Below are 19546 nucleotides of genomic sequence, written 5' to 3' on the forward strand. Positions count from 1 at the left end.
TGGTCTGCCACATCCCAGGGGGAAGACAAAAGAAATATGGGGGGCCACCACCTCCCCGGCCTAAGATATATAATAATGCGTAGGGGGCTCCTGCCTCACCACTCAGCCCTGGGGACCGCCACCTCCCCTGGGCACGCTGCTTTTAATTTATACAAAATATGAGGGCGGCCCTAAAACCTTCCCCGCTGCCCCTCCTGGGACACATAGATTATAACAAGAAGAAGTGGTTTTCTCCAGTAAGTCTTACACAGTAAGTCCACACACATGCCCCCTTTATCCACCACCTTACAAATGCGGCTAATGATGCACTACTGGTTGGGGCATGGAATCCACTTTAATCCTGAGGGACTTTAGGGGCCAAGAAGCCCTCCCGGTGCCTTCTGTAAGTCCTACACAGCAGGATCCCTCCCTTTCTCCACCACTCTGCAAATGCAACTACTATTTAAAAAACCATAGGAATTTACTGAAAAAAGCCAAAGGTTACAGGGATGTTCTAGTTAGGGATTAGCATTTAAAAAATGTTCAATATGCCAAAAACCAAATGCTAGAGACATTATAGTTAGGAATTAGCATTGAAAAAACCTTAGAAATTCAATGAAAAAAACAAAGGTTGCAGGGACGTTATAGTTCGGGTCAGATTTCACTCGTACAAAACCAGAGAAATTCAGCCATTATAGTTAGTGCACTGAACATTTATCTATGTTTATCGACCATTTTTTTTTCACACTTGTTGTCCAATTAACATCATATGTAAAGGACACAAAAGCCTTTTTAAACAAAATTGCTGAAATGACTTAGGATCCCTCATAGCAATTAATGGTGTTGGATATTACAAGTTTATACACTTGTATAAACCATGAAGATGGTCTAAAAGCCATACAGTTCTATTTGAATAAACAACAGGTACGATTTTCAGAGCACAATCTCATGCTGGTTGAGTTTACAAGGTTCTGTTTCACAAACAACATTTTTCTATTTGAAGGGGAATACTTCAAACAAATTTCAGGGACCGCGATGGGCACATGCTTTGCCCCCAGCTATGCAAACTTGTTTGTGGGCTGGTGGGAGGAGCAGGTGTACGGGTCCTATGAGCACGGGACAGAAAAGGGCAAGGTTATTGTATGGCATAAATCCATCAATTATATTTTTATAGTGTGGCAGGTCACCTCACAGACAGCTCATGAGTATATCAAAGTCTTGAACAGCAATGACTTGAACCTGCAATTTTCGGGTACAGTTAGCCCAGTGGCAGTGGCCTACCTGGACCAGAAGGTGTTTGTATCAGCAGGGAAACTCAACACAGCCCTATATAGAAAATCAACAGCAGGGAACTCGACACTATTTGCAACAAGTAACCATAAACCCAAACTAATACACAGCATTCCATATGGCGAGCTTTTAAGGCTAAAAAGAAACAGCTCCAGAGATTGTGGCTTTGAGGTTGCCGCCAGAGAATGTCTAGCTAGATTTACCCTGCGAGGCTACAATTCAACACTACTTGAGAAAACACTCAATAAAGTGACAGGAATGCCCAGAAGTCAATTATTGACAGGTAAAAGCAAGAATATATCCGAAACTACCGGCGAGGGGAAGTTTAGGATGGTCACAACATTTTCAGCTGAAGCAAATTACCTGAAACGCATGCTGAGAAAGAACTTGCACATTTTGAAAACGGACATTGTCATTAATAATGATATTCCAGCATATCCATTAGTCACCTTTAAAAAGGGGCGATCACTAAAAGACATGCTTGTCCGAAGTCATCTTGACAAAATACCACAAAAAATGGGCAACCTGAAAGAGATGCGTGGTTTTAACCCATGCGGTAAATGCAAAGCCTGTTCTAATAGAAAAAGAGTGTTGTCCTACAACATCCCTGACATAGATAAGGGTAGACCCATAACTACATTTATAACTTGCAAAACTGCGTACTCAGTGTACTGTCTAATATGCCCATGTGGGCTAAGATATATCGGCAGCACGATCCACCCACAGAAAATAAGAATACTAGAACATCTCAGGGCTGTCTCAAAAAAAGATGTATCATACCCAGTAGCTAGGCATTTTGCTGATAAACATCTTAGCAATAGGAACTTGCTACAGTATTTTGGATTAGACCATGTGTCCGAAAAAATCAGAGGGGGTGACAGAATTCTAACATTACGAGGTTGGAGTCACGCTATATTGTGGATTTGCAAACGAAGTTCCCCAAAGGATTAAATAGTGGGGAAGAGTTGGCAGTACATTTAGGTCCATAAATGAGACTTTTAATAACTGATTTGCTGATACACAGCACTATGAGATGTATCGTTTCCGTAAATATGTTTCTGAGTAGGATTATTGTCTCACAAAGTGTGCATAGCTATAACATTGATATAAAGGGACCTTGGCCGATCCACGGCAAGATAGTAATGTACCAAGGTGTTATATTATTGCTCCGGCCGATATACGGTGTAATATACCTCATAAGAAATTGCAATGTACTATTTTGGTTTGAGGACGGCACCATATTATATGGTTGTAAAGGATTAATTGATTTATCTAAGGTTGAAAAAGAAATTGGTTGTAATAAATTTTGAGCAAATAGATGAACAATAGATATACAAAGTGGATTTTGAATAACAAATGAAATTATTACATCTTGGTTGGGTGCATATTGTATGCATGATCATTGATGCAATATGAACAATGTATGGTTTTAGGCATTGCAAGATGGTGTGATCTTTGGCCTGATGCGTTGGTCCCTTTTCGATGTTAATGCACATGTGGTAGAGTTCAATACAAGGTCGCTTCCGGTGTGGCAGTAACACCGAGGGAGGCAGACCGCCGAAACGCGTTTGTTGCTGGATAAATAAAACAACGTTGAATGTCCCCGCGAGTGCAGATTTTCTTTTTGATTGAAAGAAAAAAAGAGCGCCAATATATATATATATATATATATATATATATATATATTACCTACTGGCGACAGCCAGTAGGTATATATAGTTAGGATTGTTTTCCATAGGGAAATCGCAACATTCTATTGGGAATAACTTTGGCGCCGGTTGAGGGATCTGCCTGTAATTTTCCTTAACTTTGCCTCGCTGCGCTTCTTCCCTAAAAGTTTCGGGGGGATTCGTCAAGCGGGGGCCGAGATAAAAGGGGGGTCCCAAAACGTGTTTTCCCTATGTAAAATTCCATAGGGCGGTTGGACTCACTTTTAGCCCGAACGGCTGAATGGTTTTCCACCAAACTTGGCAAAATTGTAGGGACTGGTAGCCCGATGTGCCTTTGCTATGTCTCAAGATATGTGCTCCAGTGGATTTTGAGTAATTTAGGTTCAAAAAAATATATATATCTATAGCAGCTTACCTGTGAGCTTACCCGTACGCTTACGGTACGCTTACCGTACGCGTACCGTACCCGCACATACGCGTACCGTACCTCTAGTGCGCGAGCTGTATTCTGATTGGCTGCCAATGTCTATCAACACTCCAAAACAGAAACTGTTGGCAGCCATCTTGTGCCTCGGTAGTCTGAGGCACAGGAAAGCAGAAAAACAAACGTGTAGAACTCAAAAAGGGGGCACGGTAGAAGCACCCTGACCCCCTAGGCCTGCTCAGGGGGTCCCACAAGGACCCCCAAGGCTAAAAAAGTCACGGGGTACGCGTAACGTACGCGTACCGTACGCGCACGGTACCCGTAATAAAAATTATCTTTTTTTTGCCTTGGGGATCCTTGTGGGACCTCTGAGCAGGCCTAGGGGGTCAGGGTGCTTCTACTCTGGCCCCTTTGCGAGTTTCACACCTTTGTTTCACTGCTTTCTTGTGCCTTGGTTCTAACAAGGCACAAGATGGCTGCCAACACTTCCTGGTTTTGAGTGTTGACAGACAGTGGCAGCCAATCAGCATGCCTTCCCGAGAAAGCTGCATGGTCATTGGCTGTCAACACTTCTAACCAGGAGGTGTTGGCATCCATCTTGTGCTAGTGTTGACAGACAGTGACAGCCAATCAGCATCCCTTCCCGAGAAAGCTGCATGCTCATTGGCTGTCAACACTTCTAACCAGGAAGTGTTGGCATCCATCTTGGGTCTTAGTAGACTGAGGCACAAGAAAGCAGAAAAACAAACGTGTAGAACACAAAAAGGGGGCAGGGTAGAAACACCCTGACCCCCTTAGGGCTGCTCAGGTGGTCCCACTAGGATATTAATATATTTAAACGTTATCCGCGAATAGAATTAGCATTAAAAAAACTTTGAAATTCACTGAAAAAACCATAGGTTTCAGGCCTTATATAGTTAGGAATTGGCATTTAAAAAACCTTTGAAATTCACTGAAAAAACCATAGGTTTCAGGCCTTATATAGTTAGGAATTAGCATTTAAAAAACCTTGCGAATTCACTGAAAAAATCATAGGTTTCAGGCCTTATATAGTTAGGAATTAGCATTTAAAAAACCTTTGAAATTCACTGAAAAACCATAGGTTTCAGGCCTTATATAGTTAGGAATTAGCATTTAAAAAACCTTGCAAATTCACTGAAAAAACCATAGGTTTCAGGCCTTATATAGTTAGGAATTAGCATTTAAAAAACCTTGCAAATTCACTGAAAAAACCATAGGTTTCAGGAGTTATATAGTTAGGAATTAGCTTTTACAAAACCTTTGAAATTCACTCAAAAAACTATAAGTTTTAGTGGTGTTATAGTTAGCTGGACATTTTACTCATACAAAACCATGTCATGAATGATCTAATATGTGACATCATCAGCAGTGGATTGCGGGTGCGCGAAATATAGTTAGTACAACTAACTATATAGGAGCAATTTCAATGGTTTTGTATGAGTAAAATGTCCAGCTAACTATAACACCACTAAAACTTATAGTTTTTTGAGTGAATTTCAAAGGTTTTGTGAAAGCTAATTCCTAACTATATAACTCCTGAAACCTATGTTTTTTTCAGTGAATATATATATATATATATATATATATATGTATATATATATATATATATATGTATGAAAATCCGACTTGCCGCAGTTGTGCTTCTCCGCACCAGCAGGTACACAGACTACAAAAATATATATGTATATATATATATATATATATATATATATATATAATTATACAATTTCATTTTCATGAATGTTCTTCATATGTATATAGTCGTTTTTTGCTATTATACCCCAAATGCAACTCCAACTTCAAAACAAATTACAGATGTCTACCTTTAAAATATATTCATATATATTATAAAGGTTGACATCTGTAATCTTTATTGAAGTTGGAGTTGCATTCGGGGTATAATAGCAAAAGATGACTATATCCAAATGTAGTACATTCAGGAAAACAAAATATTATAACAGTATATATAAAGCTATTGTTTTGCAGCTACTGGAATTTAAAAACCTGTTGCAACAAGTCAGTAGACTGTGTGAATGATATGTCAAATTGGTTTACATCTCAACGGATTTGCCCTGGCTATTGGTACACTCTGTTCATGTTCTAATATTAGCAGATGTTCAGTGTCCCTGCAGGACCACCGGTTTTGCACAAACAATGAATCTTTTTTATGGCTATGAGTAAAAGAAAATAGAGTGTTAGATTACGTAGTGCAGAATGAGGAAATACATATGAGTTCAAAACTTTCATATCAGCTCTGAAGGAAAACAGTGTAAAATGGACTTACTTTACAGTCACAGCCCATTTGATATCTCTGGTTCAGGCTCTTCTTCTGGGACAAAGACAAGTCATCCCAGGGTTCTATGTAATTGCATAGGTGGATGTGCACTTTACCAGAGCTCGATATCTGACCTTGGGTGAAAAACAAAATAAACATTTAAGCTATTAGAATAGAATGAAAACAAGTGCAAAATCATCAAGCAGCATGACAAATGCTAATTTACTGTACAGTAAGAGCCTCCGCAAAGAAGGCGTTTCAGAATTGAAGGCAATTTTAATGCAAGGAATTCTGTAGAATTTTAAATATTTCAGGTACATTTCCATGTATATACGTACAAGATATATATGGAGGAAGGTGTGCCTGTTACATTTGAATACATAAAATCATTGATGTTTTCTTACCAGTAAGAAGGTATTGTTTCTTGTTGTTGGCTTCAAGCTTTATTCCACAAAGAGAGGAATCAAGAGGGGTGTACACATACTGTACATCTTTTATTTTCTCAAATCCTTTAAACATCTAAGAACAACATACATTTAAAATTAAAAGCCAAAATTGTTTTTAGGTGTAGGTATACATTTTAATGAATGTGTTTTATCCAAACTAAAGTTCCAAGACAGTCCTCACTGGGCATTCAAAGTTTGATCTCATGATAAGTTATGCTGTTTCCACACAATAATAAAGACATCTAAAGTGACCTCACACAACCTTAGCCCTAAGGTAATATGATGGCATAAAGGGATATGCCATCATATTAACTTAGCAAAACACCAGGGGACAGCATCTGGTCCCCTACAAGATGTATGGCTGTGCATCTTGTAGGGGACCAGATGTGGTCCCCTTGTGTTTTGCTATTTTCCTTGCGCAAATGGGTGGAGCGCGATACAAGTTTGCACGCCTACAGTGGTTTGAATATAATGGACAGAATAAATGTGGCGCAGACAATTGGAGAAAAAAGGTGTGCACTCCGCCACCATTGTGATATATCACATTAACTTAGACATAAAGATGCCATTGTGTGTTTTTTTTAAACAATCTTCATTGACAACTCAAATCTGACTGAAGAATGCTAATAAACTGTGATCTGCTCTTGAGATCGTTTCTTAAATCATAGTGGTTTTCAAAGGAATCAATCAATCAATCAAATAGCACTTGTAAAGTGCAACATTGTCAGTCCTAGGGGTATCTGGGAGCTGTGTCTCCATCAAAGAGCCAGGTCTCTTTATGAAGTATGCCAGGGAGGGGGCTGTACAGAGCTGGAGGGGAAGGCAGTTCCAGGTCTTGACAGCGATGTAGGAGAAGGAACAACCACCAATGCAGAAGAGCAGCACAGGTTAGAGGGTTGGTGGAAGTTCAGTTGATGGATGATGTAGGTAGGTCCTAGTTTGTGGAGGGCTTTGTAGGTATGCTTGGTGATTGTGAACTGGATTTGCTTCTGGATGGGGATCCAGTGGAGGTCTCTCAGTTGGGGGGGTGCTGTGGTTTTGTTTGGGGAGGCCCTGGCTGCATTGTTCTATATGGTCTGGAGTCTTCTGAGGAGCTGGGCGGAGATGTCAGTGTAGAGGTTCTTGCCATAGTAGAGGCGGCTAGGTGATGAATGCCTGATTGACAATATTTCTGGTTTTGATTGGGTTCCACCTGAACATTCTGCAGAGTGCGTAGAAGCTGGAGGAGCCTCCATTGACTTGTTGTTTCATGGTCAGTTGACTGTCGAGGATGATGTTGAGGTTGTGTGCATGGTAGGTTGGTGTTGTAGATTCGAGTTCTGAAGGCCACCAGCAGTGGTCCCATGTGGAGATGTTCTTCCCAAAGATCAGTACTTGTCATAGTTGAGTCTGAGGCAGTTGTCTCTTATCCATAGGCTACATTGATCATGGCAAAACCAAAGGTGGTGATGGACGGAGCATTGACAATACAAATACTCACCCCCAGTCAACTGATCTGGGTTTAATCCATCACCGTTCTTTAGCTCACTCTGCCACCCCAGTTCAGACATGGCCATATGCAAATCAGTCTGACCCTGTGCCTCATGGGAACAGTCCAGCCCAAACTGCCAAGCCATGTCTTCCCTGGACCGGAATCAAGCTTCCCAGGACCGGTTTCTGGCATTACAGCCGTCTTTAGCCGGGCTTGCTTGACTCCAGTGGCAAAGTGAGCAAGGGACTCACGTCTGAGCATACCCTGCCAACTTAGGGCGAACAAAGAAAAACCAAAGGTGGTGATGGACAGAGCGTTGACAATACAAACACTCACCCCCAGACAACTGATCTGGGTTTAATCCATCACCGTTCTTTATCTCACTCCGCCACCCCAGTTCAGACATGGCCATATGCAAATCAGTGTGACCCTGTGCCTCATGGGAACAGTCCAGCCCGAACTGCCAAGCCATGTCTTCCCTGGACCGGAATCAAGCTTCCCAGGACCGGTTTCTGGCATTACAGCTGTGTTTAGCCGGGCTTGCTTGACTCCAGTGGGAAAGTGAGCAAGGGACTCACGTCTGAGCATACCCTGCCAACTTAGGGCGAACAAACAAAAACCAAAGGTGGTGATGGACAGAGCGTTGACAATACAAACACTCACCCCCAGTCAACTGATCTGGTTTTAATCCATCACCGTTCTTTAGCTCACTCCGCCACCCCAGTTCAGACATGGCCATATGCAAATCAGTCTGACCCTGTGCCTCATGGGAACAGTCCAGCCCGAACTGCCAAGCCATGTCTTCCCTGGACCGGAATCAAGCTTCCCAGGACCGGTTTCTGGCATTACAGCCGTCTTCAGCCGGGCTTGCTTGACTCCAGTGGCAAAGTGAGCAAGGGACTCACGTCTGAGCATACCCTGCCAACTTAGGGCGAACAAAGAAAAACCAAAGGTGGTGATGGACGGAGCATTGACAATACAAACACTCACCCCCAGTCAACTGATCTGGGTTTAATCCATCACCGTTCTTTAGCTCACTCCGCCACCCCAGTTCAGACATGGCCATATGCAAATCAGATCTGTTGACTGGGTGTGAGTGTTTGATTTGTTCAGATGCTCCGTCCATCACCACCCCCTTTTGTACCACTTTGTTCGCCATAAGTTGGCAGGGTATGCTCAGACACGAGTCCCTTGCTCACTTTGCCACTGGATTCAAGCAAGCCGGGCTGAAGACGGCTGAAATGCCAGAAACCGGTCCTCGGAAGCTTGTTTCCGGTCCAGGGAAGGCATGGCTTGGCAGTTCGGGCTGGACTGTTCCCATGAGGCACAGGGTCAGACTGATTTGCATATGGCCATGTCTGAACTGGGGTGGCAGAGTGGGCAAAATAATGGTGATGGATTAAACCCAGATCTGTTGACGGGGCGTGAGTGTTTGATTGGTTCAAATGCTCCGTCCATCACCACCCCCTTTTGTACCACTTTGTTCGCCATAAGTTGGCAGGGTATGCTCAGACGTGAGTCCCTTGCTCACTTTGCCACTGGATTCAAGCAAGCCGGGCTGAAGACGGCTGAAATGACAGAAATCGGTCCTCGGAAGCTTGTTTCCGGTCCAGGGAAGGCATGGCTTGGCAGTTCAGGCTGGACTGTTCCCATGAGGCACAGGGTCAGACTGATTTGCATATGGCCATGTCTGAACTGGGGTGGCAGAGTGGGCTAAAGAACGGTGATGGATTAAACCCAGATCTGTTGACTGGGCGTGAGTGTTTGATTGGTTCAAATGCTCCGTCCATCACCACCCCCTTTTGTACCACTTTGTTCGCCATAAGTTGGCAGGGTATGCTCAGACGTGAGTCCCTTGCTCACTTTGCCACTGGATTCAAGCAAGCCGGGCTGAAGACGGCTGAAATGCCAGAAACCGGTCTTCGGAAGCTTGTTTCCGGTCCAGGGAAGGCATGGCTTGGCAGTTCGGGCTGGACTGTTCCCACGAGGCACAGGGTCAGACTGATTTGCATATGGCCATGTCTGAACTGTGGTGGCAGAGTGGGCTAAAGAACGGTGATGGATTAAACCCAGATCTGTTGACTGGGTGTGAGTGTTTGATTGGTTCAGATGCTCCGTCCATCACCACCCCCGTTTGTACTACATTGATCATGGCATCAGAGAAGTTAGTATTGCAAGTAAAAATCAACATCCCTCATTGCATGTCGGTAGGGATGGGTTTGAAAGATGAGGTAGTGGTAAAAAGCTGTGTTAGATATGTTTTTCTGTATGTAGGTGTCATTTACATGATTAGAACAATATTTCAGCATCAAAACAAGAAGTTCTGGTTTGCAGAAGGCATACTTTGGAGTGGAAATCCACTCACTTGTGTACCCTTTCTGCTTGGTGATTTATTCACATGGGTAAATCAGGATGCTGGCTTAAGAAAATGTAAGGGGGTGTTCAGGGGAGTAGGCTCTAGTCTGTGGAAAATTATATGACCTCCGCAAAATCTGATCTCAGAGTGTTCATAATACAGTTGGCATTAGGTTCAGATGTGGGTTCTCCATGCTGAAAAATGTTTTCCATGGAGAGACAAACCTGGATAAACAGATATACAACATGCACTTTACTGACTAGGACGAAATTGGCAAACTTTTCACCTCTAGACATTATCCTTGGTGAATGAAAACCGGATTGCACCAGCAAAACTGGTAAAGTGTGAAATTCACATAAGCACCCTCTGTAAGTTTTTAAAATTCCATTCTAAGAGTAAAACAGGGTTGTACCCCAGAGTTGAACACAAGAAATAATCTACAATCAAAATGTAGTGAAGATAAGTATATAAAGGTAATTCCAAATCGACATACCTTAAAGATTCATATGCCGTTGAGGTACATATATGTAGAATTAACTACAGTAGATCTATACATACCTTCATAAAACAATATTATTGTTGTTAATATTTTCGCTACAATATTTTTGGTAGCACAATATTCAGGCTCCATATTCTGGTAAGAAATGTGCCTTGGGTACAAATTCAATCAAGGTAACAGGCCTTACGGTTGTTGTCCGAGAAGGTAATATCTATTTACAAGAAATCATAGTTCGAATATTCAATAACAAAATATTGAGGATCTACATGCATATAGGCAAGTGTAGATTTACCATTAACTTCTCATATACGTAGCTTGAAGATATATATAGTAAACTTATACTTAGCAATCTACTTACATGCCCATATTTAGGTCCTCAATATTTTGACATCAATATTGTGGTAAGTAGAAATTTCCTACTTGATATTTCATTTCTCCACCAGGCCACACAAACGCCAGAATGGGTAGTAACAGAAAACAATATTAAGGGTGCAGCAGGCCCTCACAAACCTAGACTCTGATGCCACTTCACATGTTACAGCAATGGGAGTTATGTACTAAAGAATAGCATACCTTTGTTACATTAGTTTATATGAACCAAAAGTTCTTTTCACTCTTTTTGGAATGACAGGTCATTCTGTCAATTACATTGAACATTGAAACAATTCTCTGCCACAGTTTTGGCCTGACCGGTGTCCTAAAGTGTTGTTAAACATTGATAAATGGTTGTTTGTCACTGGAATGTCTAAAGGAATTCGCCCTTTTAATCTGTAAATGTAGCATCATTTGTTGACTTCTTTAACATGCTTCCAGAGTACAACACAATATACAAGATAAACAAAATAACTGCACAACAAAAGTAATATTGCACAACAAAAAAGTTTAAACAGAATAGGACACATAGTGCACTAAAACCATAACACAATGCCATAACATAGGACATAAAGTCAATAGATCTGACATCAACCATCAACCGTTTGGCAATTCTTGTTTTGTCATGGTTTTAACAAAAGTTTATGGTTTGGCAATCTGCGTGCTAAATAAATCTAAAAAAAAAAAATGTCTAAAGTGTTTTTCGAGTCTCATAAAATTGCACATTACCATTGTTTATCCAGCACTGAAGGGAACTACTTCACGTGTAGATGTGCTCCTTGCGAAAGGGCAGCATGCCGTAAATCATAGTGAAGTCAGTCAATAGGTGAAGTGGACTAACATTGCCCCTTGATGCATGCTGGAGTGGGTGGAAGAAAAATGTGAATGGCACAGATCACAGACTAATGGATGAAGTCTGACTGAAAACCCCAATAAGTTACTATGTTATGCATACTTTTCATAAAACCAAAAGGTCTTGGCTAACACTGATCTAAAAAAGCCATCTGCCTGGCACTGGCTGCTAAGAAAATTCATATACGCACATATGAGCGGACATCTAGGGAAGCACGACAATCAACACTCTATATACAAATTATCACATATACATTATGTACAAATATAGAAGACATATACAATCTCAACAAACATTTATCTGTACCCTAAATTCAACAGATATATACAAATATATATACACTGATTTAAGTAAATGCCTCCTCCTAATTTACAAAAGAGTGCACAACAAAGTGGAGGTCCCAAAAGAAAAGCACCAGGGGGTTAGACCATTAACCCAATCTCAAATTGTATAGGTGCACAACAGAAACAAATCAAATCTTTTTAAGTTAGAACAAGGGACTCCATTCAAAAGGTGTCGACGCCGTCGCGGTCGCGTTTCAGCCAGATGATGTAGGCTTCATCAGGACATGGGTACTCTGGTGATCACAAATATATATCAGTAAACAACCTTAATTTATGCCCACAAAGGTGCATATACTAAAAAACATAATTAGCTGCAACCACATAATAATAACTTACACTCCCCCTCGCGTGGAAATGCAGTGTAACGAGTTGGATCTGTCAAAGAAGCAAGTGACACGAGAAGCAGAACAAAGGTATCCGACTCAAAACAGCTCCAGAGTGAAGCAAAAAATAAATGTAAGTGATATCGTTCATATGTAGTGCTCACAGACCACACCTCGACTACACATATAAGTGTGACCATTACCCAAGTGTAGCAGAAGAAAGGAAGGAAGAAATATTACCACCTTATATCCCGCAATCAGTCCAAGTGCCTTCAAACCTAATTGTAATAGCAAGAATCACACCCCTAAAAAACAGGAAAATAAATACCTAATCTTGAAGGTCCTGGCCACGCCTAGGTCCGGTATACCTGGTAAGCCCACAATGCCACCCACACGGGTGGGGTTGGGACCACTATCTTAACTCAGGTACTGTAAATAATCCCTGGGGAAAACATATGTGGAGAAGAACCCAATTAGTCGCGGCCCAAATTAGCTAGGGGACGACAACATCCAATGTCCATGACTACTATAGTCTACACCAGACACAGAGAGTTTATTTCTAGAGCATACCTTATATATACAATATGTCCACTTGGCAAAAAAGGTTGATTCTCAGCATACGTGGCTTAAATCACACAGTCTCTCTGCCGTCATAATCCAAACGTCGAGGTGGAAACAAAAAAAGGAAAATAATAAATTGATATAACTATCATCATCCCTCCAACTACAATCATTTTACATACGTGGGACTAAAGCTGAATAGAATTAACATGGCATGCATAGTCACACAAGTCGACCTGTGCAAATATACTGAAAATGGTATAGGCATGTGTCTACGTATTCCCCAATTCTAATCAAAAAAGCATCTAGTCCATGAGGTCTGTCCATCCCTCAACTCGAGAGAACCATAAGACAACAAAAGGGTAAATAGATCTATTAGTCTCCCGTCTGTCATCGCCCTACTTGACTTCTCTACATACCAATCATCCTAAACTCAAATATCAGCCACTCTATATCAAATAGTAACGGAGGTCCGTATAACACAGCTATCTAACAAATTCAATCTTGTAATATACACAGAGACACAATCATGTCATATCTGATATTCTAAGAGACTAATCTCATGTCGTAGCCTGAGTACAAGAGAACACAACAAGGAATATCGGGAGGAAGGTGCAAATACCTCAATTATAAAGGAGTCACGACCAAATCGAGTCCGCCTCGGCGTTATTCACACATAGCGCGCATATAAATGACGCGTCCCAAGCATCAGCAAATCCGCCAGGTCGGCAAAGAACACTAAAAAAGGACTCTGACCGTAGAACTAGACCACATCAGGTGCCCACGACATTTATCATAGGATTGGCCAAAATGTGTTTAAAAAACAACTTTTTCACTTTCAAAGACTCCCTCTATTTACAACTTAAGGGAGTCGCGATGGGGTGTTGCTTTGCACCAGAGATTGCCAATTTGGTGATGGACCAATTTGAGGAGGTGTGTGTCTTCGGTGTGGCGAACCCATTTCGGCACTTGTTGTCGAGGTGGGTTCGCTACATCGACGACATATTCCTCATCTGGAATAGTAACAATGAGGGATTGTCCCTTTTCCATGAGTGGCTTAACTCATGTTCACCTGATTTGAAATTTACCATGAATGTCAGCAATGATAAAATCAACTTTCTCGATGTGTGGATTTTCAATGACGAAGGAACCTTAAAAGTTAATTTGTACACTAAACCTACTGACCGGAATACTCTTCTGGAATTCAGTAGTGGTCACCCAAGGAGCCTCAAAGAAAACCTGCCCTATGGGCAATTTTTGCGCATTCGGCGCAATTGCTCCAATAAAAATGACTATTTTGATAATGCGGATATCCTAATGAGTAAACTTTGTAATAGAGGATACCCTAGAAAGTTGGTTAGAGCAGCACTCAAACGTGCATGGTACACACCCCGAGAAAGTTTACTGACACCCAGAGATAAGAAAGAGGGCATAGCATTGACCTGTGTGCTTACATTCAACCCCAAAGCAAATAAGGTCAAACAGATCATTTAAAAAAATTGGAGATTAATAGATCATTTGAATATTCCAAAACCAGTTTTTGCGTTCCGTAAGGGAAAGAATATAAAACAACATTTAGTGAAGGCTAACAGATTGTTGTCAATTAAAAAGGACACCAGGAGTTTGTTGGGACTACCACCTGTGATCGGACACTACCGATGTATGAATTGTTCTGTGTGTTCCAACACCAGGGACCTTAAAGAGATTGAGATTATTGGTCACAAACATACGATGCGTACCTTTTCTAATTGTAACACCAAAAACTGTATTTATGTAGTGACCTGTCCCTGTGGTCTGGCCTATATTGGTCAGACGACACAAGCAGTCAAAATGCGTATTGGGCAGCACAAATCAGGCATAAGATGCAAGTACATTGGGGCCCCTCTGGTACAGCATTTTATGGAAGTTGATCACAATGAAGAAGAGTTGACTTGGACAGTCCTAGTGACTATCTTAGCAAAAAATAAAACAGAATTAGAGTCCAAATTGAACCGCACTGAAGCAAGATTAATAGATAGATACCATACTTCTGATAAAGGACTGAATGAACGTGATGAAATGTGGGCGTTGATCTGAATCTGTGCCACGTTTGTCATTAAGCCCAGTGATTTGTCAATTTTTCCATTCTTCTGGTGCCGATTAGTATATGACGCATACCATTGCAGTATGTATAATGGCATCCGATTGACCTGTACACTGATTTCTGTTGAGACTTTATGATGTATATAGAGATATAGTGAATGTTATATTTTACACTTGAACAGTCGGTATCTTTTAGAATACTGATGTATTGATGTTGTGCTACAAGGTCCTTGTGTTTGGTTTGGTCTATTAAAATGGGAACCCTATAGTGGAAATGCAGTAGTAGGATTTTGTATTAGTTATTGGTTATTATATTCCCTCGTTTTTTATCTTGATGGATTAATCCTCTAGGATTATTTAACTACTATTCTTTTTCCGATTTAATTTATTTACACTGTTTCTTTTTTAGTATGTGGATGTGTGTATTTGAATGAATGTGGGATACTTGAATACCCGAGGCCGGGATATGCATTGGATGCTTTGCCGTACTGACACTGGAACTTGCCTTTCGTGTTGGAGTCCTTTTTTTGTGTTCTTTGCCGACCTGGCGGATTTGCTGACGCTTGGGACGCGTCATTTATATGCGCGCTATGTGTCTCTCTCTGCCTCGCGGAAAATGAATAACGCCGAGGCGGACTCGTTTTGGTCGTGACTCCTTTATAATTGAGGTATTTGTACCTTCCTCCCGATATTCCTTGTTGTGTTCTCTTGTACTCAGGCTACGACATGAGATTAGTCTCTTAGAATATCAGATATGACATGATTGTGTCTCTGTATATATTACACGATTGAATTCGTTAGATAGCTGTGTTATACTGACCTCCGTTACTATTTGATATAGAGTGGCTAATATTTGATTTTAGGATGATTGGTATGTAGAGAAGTCAAGTAGGGCGATGACAGACGGGAGACTAATAGATCTATTTACCCTTTTGTTGTCTTATGGTTCTCTCGAGTTGAGGGATGGACAGACCCCATGGACTAGATGCTTTTTTGATTAGAATTGGGGAATACGTAGACACATGCCTATACCATTATCAGTATATTTGCACAGGTCGACTTGTGTGACTATGCATGCCATGTTAATTCTATTCAGCTTTAGTCCCACGTATGTAAAATGATTGTAGTTGGAGGGATGGTGATAGTTATATCAATTTATTATTCTCCTTTTTTTGTTTCCACCTCGACGTTTGGATTATGACGGCAGAGAGACCGTGTGATTTAAGCCACGTATGCTGAGAATCAACCTTTTTTGCCAAGTGGACATATTGTATATATAAGGTATGCTCTAGAAATAAACTCTCTGTGTCTGGTGTAGACTATAGTAGTCATGGACATTGGATGTTGTCGTCCCCTAGCTAATTTGGGCCGCGACTAATTGGGTTCTTCTCCACATATGTTTTCCCCAGGGATTATTTACAGTACCTGAGTTAAGATAGTGGTCCCCACCCCACCCGTGTGGGTGGCATTGTGGGCTTACCAGGTATACCGGACCTAGGCGTGGCCAGGACCTTCAAGATTAGGTATTTATTTTCCTGTTTTTTAGGGGTGTGATTCTTGCTATTACCATTAGGTTTGAAGGCACTTGGACTGATTGCGGGATATAAGGTGGTAATATTTCTTCCTTCCTTTCTTCTGCTACACTTGGGTAATGGTCACACTTATATGTGTAGTCGAGGTGTGGTCTGTGAGCACTACATATGAACGATATCACTTACATTTATTTTTTGCTTCACTCTGGAGCTGTTTTGAGTCGGATACCTTTGTTCTGCTTCTCGTGTCACTTGCTTCTTTGACAGATCCTACTCGTTACACTGCATTTCCACGCGAGGGGGAGTGTAAGTTAATATTATGTGGTTGCAGCTAATTATGTTTTTTAGTATATGCACCTTTGTGGGCATAAATTAAGGTTGTTTACTGATATATATTTGTGATCACCAGAGTACCCATGTCCTGATGAAGCCTACATCATCTGGCTGAAACGCGACCGCGACGGCGTCGACACCTTTTGAATGGAGTCCCTTGTTCTAACTTAAAAAGATTTGATTTGTTTCTGTTGTGCACCTATACAATTTGAGATTGGGTTAATGGTCAAACCCCCTGGTGCTTTTCTTTTGGGACCTCCACTTTGTTGTGCACTCTTTTGTAAATTAGGAGGAGGCATTTACTTAAATCCGTGTATATATATTTGTATATATCTGTTGAATTTAGGGTACAGATAAATGTTTGTTGAGATTGTATATGTCTTCTATATTTGTACATAATGTATATGTGATAATTTGTATATAGAGTGTTGATTGTCGTGCTTCCCTAGATGTCCGCTCATATGTGCGTTTATGAATTTTCTTACATATGTGTATAATGTTCTATTTGTGTTTCACAAGATAATTAGATGTTTCTTGTTGAAAAATTAAAAAAGGATTAATCCCTTCAGTACCCCCTTTTTTCTACTTTTTCATCCTTGGATGTCTCCTGCTCAGGTACGGGAGGGTTAAGTGGGCAGAACCCCTTACCATTTCTTACTTCTTGGCACTGGCTGCTAGCCTCGCCTTTGGTAAAGAAGGGAAGAAAGAAGGGAAGGAATGAAGGCAGACAAAAAAGGAAGGTAGAAGGGAAAATCAGGAAGGAAGGAAAAAAGATGGAAGGAAGGTAAGGCACTAAGGAAGCAAAGAGTGAAGAAGTAAAGCAGCAAAGAAGAAAAAAGGAAAATAGTAAGAAAAGTGAAATAGGGAACGAAGGAAAGAAGCAAAAAAGGAAGTAGAAAAGAAAGAAGGAAAGAGGGCAAAAGGAAAATGAAAGAAAGAGAAAAGGAAAGAATGAAAGAAAGAAGAGAAGAAAGGAAGGAAGGAAGGTAGAAGGGCAAATCAGGAAGGAAGGAAAAAAGATGGAAGGAAGGTAAGGCAATAAGGAAGCAAAGAGTGAAGAAGTAAAGCAGCAAAGAAGAAAAAATGAAAATAGTAAGAAAAGGGAAATAGGGAACGAAGGAAAGAAGCAAAAAAGAAAGTAGAAAAGAAAGAAGGAAAGAGGGCAAAAGGAAAATGAAAGAAAGAGAAAAGGAAAGAATGAAAGAAAGAAGAGAAGAAAGGAAGGAAGAAATAAGAAAGAAAGAAAAAATCAAAGAAGGAAAGACAAAAGCAAAGAAGGCAAAAAAGAAAGCTGGAAAAATGAAAAAGGGAAGAGTGAAAGAAGGTAAAACTGAAAGCAGGAAGGAAGAAAGAAGGAAGAAAAAAGCAAAGAAGGCAAGAAATACAGAAAGATAGAAGGAAAGGGAAAAGGGAAAAGTAATGAAGGCATAAATAAAGGTGCAATGAATGAAAGATGTAAAGAAAAAGAAATTAAGGCAAAATGAAATAAAGGTGAGAAGAAAAAAAAGAAGAAAGAAGGCAGAAAAGAGAAAAAGAAGGAAAGAAAGGAAGAAGCATAGAAAAATGGAAAGTAAACAAGAAAGGGGAGAATTAAAGAAGGTAAAATAGAAAGAAGGAAAAAGATGTAGTAGAAAAAGGAAACCAGAAAAGAAAGAATGAAAGAAAGAACAAAAGAAAGAAAAATGCAAAAAAGGAAAGAAAAACAAAGGATGGCATAAAAAAAATAAAAACAATTGAAAGAATAAAATAAGTTGGGAAAAGTAAAGGGAAGAAGGCAAAAGTGAAAAAAGAAAGAAAACAGGAAGAAGGCATAAGAAAATGAAGGAAAAAAGGAAAGAACGGAGGAACAAAAGAAGGAAAAAAGGTAAAAATAAAAAAGGAAAGAAGAAAGGAAAGAAGGTTCACAGTGTGAAATATTTGATGCGAAAAACCAAATTATAGCCTCCTATGTTTAATTAAAATTGTTACAAGTGTGATGCTAATTAAACACTATAAAGTTTGGTTTTTATCATGGGCAAAGTTTATCAAAGAACCATTGGTGAAAGTCTTGGAACACAATGTGGTATGCTGCGAAATACAGCAGTACACTACAAAAGGAATTAACAACAGCATTAGAAGAAGACATGAGTTGATAAAGCTGGAATGTGCCCTGTGCTTACTTTAAATGCGTCCTATCATCACATCAGGCAACACTGGAACATTAGGGAGAACCGCAGATTGCACTTTGTGAAAGATAAAAAAAGGCTGTCACTCGAATCGACGTTAGCCAGAGGCATAAGTAGTCTGACCCACTATCCCATGCTGTATGCTGTATTGGGTGGAAGCAAAACTGGAATGGCACAATAACTGACCAATGGGTGAAGAGAGGTGTCTGAAAGCCTCTATGGGTAAGCATATTATACATATTATTTTAGTAACATCAAAAGGTATTGGCTAATGCAAGACCTAAAAAGTCCAAAAAAAACCTCATCATTATAGCAACAAATATGTGCAAATAATATTGTTACACATTACCACTTCCACAAATCTGCTTTCATAATATGATAGTAAAAGATGGTTGAAGCACACACGGTATTACCTGCCAGTAAGGACATGGTTTTTGCACTAGTCAACACTGTGTTGTGATGCCATCCCCCCCATTAAAATCTTTTAGTATTTAAGTGGACATTATGCATCAGAGTCCATTGAATTCAGTAATCCTCATCTAAGGATAAG

General features: G+C 40.5%; 2 protein-coding genes across 2 annotated transcripts in view; one reads left to right on the forward strand and one right to left on the reverse strand.

Moving 5' to 3' along the window:
• SYN2 (synapsin II) overlaps positions 1-19546 on the forward strand; it is a 1086516-nt gene that overhangs the window by 610155 nt on the left and 456815 nt on the right. The gene's annotated exons all lie outside the window — the stretch shown is intronic.
• Positions 1-19546, reverse strand: part of TIMP4 (TIMP metallopeptidase inhibitor 4) — a 103600-nt gene that overhangs the window by 7648 nt on the left and 76406 nt on the right. The window contains exons 3-4 of the mRNA XM_078661414.1: positions 6064-6178; positions 5669-5793 (exon numbers count right to left, since the gene is read on the reverse strand). Of these exons, the coding sequence (XP_078517540.1) occupies positions 5669-5793; positions 6064-6178 (240 nt within the window). The remainder of the gene's footprint in view (positions 1-5668; positions 5794-6063; positions 6179-19546) is intronic.

This window comes from Lissotriton helveticus, chromosome 9 (assembly GCF_964261635.1).
Source record: "Lissotriton helveticus chromosome 9, aLisHel1.1, whole genome shotgun sequence".
Lineage (NCBI taxonomy): Eukaryota > Metazoa > Chordata > Amphibia > Caudata > Salamandridae > Lissotriton > Lissotriton helveticus.